Source organism: Brienomyrus brachyistius, unplaced genomic scaffold, assembly GCF_023856365.1.
Source record: "Brienomyrus brachyistius isolate T26 unplaced genomic scaffold, BBRACH_0.4 scaffold1104, whole genome shotgun sequence".
NCBI lineage: Eukaryota > Metazoa > Chordata > Actinopteri > Osteoglossiformes > Mormyridae > Brienomyrus > Brienomyrus brachyistius.
In genome coordinates this window covers 772-4,226 of record NW_026043379.1, presented here as the reverse complement: position 1 = coordinate 4,226, position 3,455 = coordinate 772, and the positions used below count along the sequence as shown (strand labels likewise).

At 48.4% G+C, this 3,455-nt stretch overlaps 1 protein-coding gene across 1 annotated transcript; it reads right to left on the bottom strand.

Annotated features, from left to right (window-relative positions):
* Positions 1-626: 626 nt before the first annotated feature.
* LOC125730267 (nicotinamide/nicotinic acid mononucleotide adenylyltransferase 1-like) lies at positions 627-2,248 on the bottom strand (the record flags this gene model as incomplete). Its single annotated transcript, XM_049005764.1, has 4 exons — positions 627-1,042; positions 1,376-1,593; positions 1,704-1,887; positions 2,140-2,248. Coding segments are annotated over 4 exons (927 nt in total), but the record flags the coding sequence as incomplete, so codon positions are not given.
* Between the last annotated feature and the right edge of the window lie 1,207 nt (positions 2,249-3,455).

Below are 3,455 nucleotides of genomic sequence, written 5' to 3'. Positions count from 1 at the left end.
AGCACCCCCATCCCCACCATAAACAGTGTTGATGCTGCACCGCTTTCCCGCCCTGAGCCGCCGGACCAGAATCTCCTCGGAGCCGTCCAGAAGTCGTTCTCCATGGCCTCGCCAAACTCCTCCCATAGCCGAGTTATTGCCACAGCGACCGCCGAAGCCGCGTCCCGCTCGGCCCGCTGGTAATCATCAGCTGCCTCCGGAGTCCCACAGGCCAGAAAGGCCCAATAGGACTCCTTCTTCAGCTTGACAGCATCTCTGACCACCGGTGTCCACCAAATTCCATCTTTACAAACCACTAATCCCCACCGTAAAGTCATGGTATCGGTGGGGGGGGGGGGGGTCCTATTTCAGGCAGCAGAGGGTGCAAAGAGGAGCATATCCAGGATGGGATACCAGTCCCAGGCCAGGATAAGTGGGCTGAAGATGGATAGAAGGAAACAAGGGGACTGTGCAAGGGGAAGTTTTGATTGATACCTGTTTTTTGAGGTGGCCCCTTGGGTGCAATCTCTGCCTCCTCAAGCTTCCTCCTCTTGGTGATGCATTAAGGGGATTCCAAACCAATGGGAAGATGGAAATGGCAAGTTGACGAGGCTACAGGAGGGCAGAGTGGCAGAGGGGGGTTGTGCTTACTCCTGCGTTCTTGCACATTTCTGGAGAGGAGCCAGCACAACCCCTTCGTTCCTCTGCTCACTCTCCGCATTGTACAGCTGCCGCTCCTGAATGTAGCCGAGCACCGGGTCGGGCAGAAGGTAGCGGACACTGTGGCCACACCGCAGCCCGTGGCGGATGCGAGTGGCCGACACATCGTTGGCCACCCACTCCTGCACCACGTGGATGTTGCTGCGGTGTGGCAAGAGGAGGTCGGAGCCCTGTATGAAGGCTTCCGCATCCGATCCGCCGCGGGTGATGCACACCAGTCCAAATGTGCTGGCAATCTCCTCGATGTGCTGAGGCTTCCACAGCCCCGGCACACCGAATGATTCCAGCACATCAGCACCGCAGAGTAGCATCACGCGCGGCTCACCTGAGGAGGCAGCGGAAACATCAGTATTAAATGATGCAGTTCACAGATCCCCAGGGGGAAATCAGGTTACTGAACTGAGTGTGACAGCAAAAGAATGAAGATTCACACCCAGCTACTACATTTATGGGCAGGAAAAGCAAACAAGAATCCACATTCCATCTTTGCAAACCATTAATCCCCACCCTAAAGTCATGGTATGGGTGGGGGGACCAATTTCAGGCAGCAGAGGGTGCAAAGAAGAGCATATCCAGGATGGGATACCAGTCCCAGGCCAGGATAAGTGGGTAGAAGATGGATAGAAGGATGGATGGATGTTGTATGTCTATTCAAGTGTTCCGATAATTTCAACACCATCGAGGGGAGCGGCATAATGCAGTAAGAAGGCAAAGGGACTGTGTAAGGGGAAGCTCCAATTATTACCTGTTTTTTTAGGTGCAATATCAGGCTCTTCGAGCTTCCTCCTCTTGGTGGCACTGCTGGCATCCATGCGTTTTCTTTTCCTGCCAGGTTTTGCAGTGCCTACCACATCAGTGTCCGGTTCCTGGGAGAGCAGTTCCTGTTGTTGATGCCTGGGAGCAGATGTTAAAGATTAGTTCAGCCAACAGTGGGTGTAGCGGTCAAAGGAAAAGACTCATAGCTGAAAGTTGGGGTCCTTCTTTCACCCTTAGGGCGAGCTCACCGTAGCACTTTGACTGTCTCTTGCCAGTCGGCCTGCCTGCTCTCCCAGCTGTCCACCTCAATCCAGCTGGAGCTCTCTACCGCCAGCTTGGCCATTTCCACCCGATGGCTGGCCTCGATCAGGCCTATCTTCTTGTAGCCATCGCCCACTGGTGACAGGATCCCCTTCACCACTTCATACCGTCCTGTGGAAGCCAAGCACAGCACAGGTGTCCTATGTTGAGTGCGGTTCATGCTTTTTAACAAAGTAAGTTTCACATTTAAACTTCGATGAGCTAAAAGTTAATACAGCGCTATGAACCAGTAAAGAGGCTGGGTATGTCATACTTAATGTTCCCATTAAAAATGGCAACTTTTTACATGAAACCGGGCCGGCACATGCATTTTGTCAGCAGCCTATGACAGGCCAGTGTGCCGTGTATGAAGGCTAGCAGTACCCGTGTCCTCCAGGTGATCTCTTGCCAGTTCAAACATGCGCAGGTGCATATTTGTCACTGGGTTGAAAGACCCACAAGACAGCAGCACCACCTTTGATTTCTTCGGTACCTGCAGAAAATGAAATGGGAAACATTAGAGAATGACACTAATGTGCATGTAGTCACATGCAGGTTTCTGAATGGGCAGAAGGACAGGGTCCAATGACGGCACCAGACTGCTACTGATTTTCTAAAGCGCAATGACTTATTCCAAACTACCACTTATGTCAATAATCTTCCATCCAGCTGTGTGACATAGATAGATATTATACTAAGCATTACTGTATGTAGCATAGTCTATTCATATTGTGGTTGTTTTCTTTCTACAGATTTCTATTTAGATTTTATCTAGACTATTTTATTTTATATTGTTCTTGTGTCTTTGTGTTGTGGCAGTCTGCATAAGCACTTTCCTCCGGGATCAATAAAGTTTTCTGATTCTAGTGACATTCCAACTATCAACCTAAGGTCTTAACCCACTGAAAGATACACCAAAACAAGCAGGATGCTTCAGCTTCTTACTCTAGGTTCTTAGTTTTATAATAGTATTTCAGTACTTAATCCAGCAATAATCTGTAACACTGCTTTGAATATTTCCCTCAACAGAATTCTGAAAGTGATTTCCATGACAGAAATCTGTTTATAGATAAGGATATAACGCACCATACTACTGACCAACTTTAAGTTATGCATTTCAGTTGCGATCCAAATTACGGCACGAGCGTCATTTTTGTGATTTTCAAAGTGACTGCTTATCCTAATTCGCAGTTATCATGAACATGAATAGAACAGACGTAGTTTAATCGCATATTTCAGTGAAAGCTATCCCACATCACAAAATAAATGGTCTAACGCTTTACTACCAGTACATCAATCAAAGCAGAAGATAATAGGTCTTGTTCGCTTTTTGCCCAAACGGGATACAAGCCCGAACGAACCGATCATCTCCAGTTGTAATCAACACATGTTCAGCCCTCCGTATACTTAAGCACTCGTGGCCCAAAGTACCTCATCAAAGGTCCGCGCAGTGCGTGTGCGCTTAGCGCTAGCGATGGGACGTTTCCGAGACATTGGCCGTTATGATGTGACTGACGATACTGGAAGCTTTGAACCCGTGCGCGCAAATTTGAACCCAGCTGCGGTAAACCACGCCCACAGTTGTGTGACGAAATCTGAACTGTGTCTGCCGACGAATCAAAATGAATCTTACTTTAAATGGAAATATGTATAGCAGATAATAAATGCGCAAGCGCACATATTGGAATACTTTGCCGAAA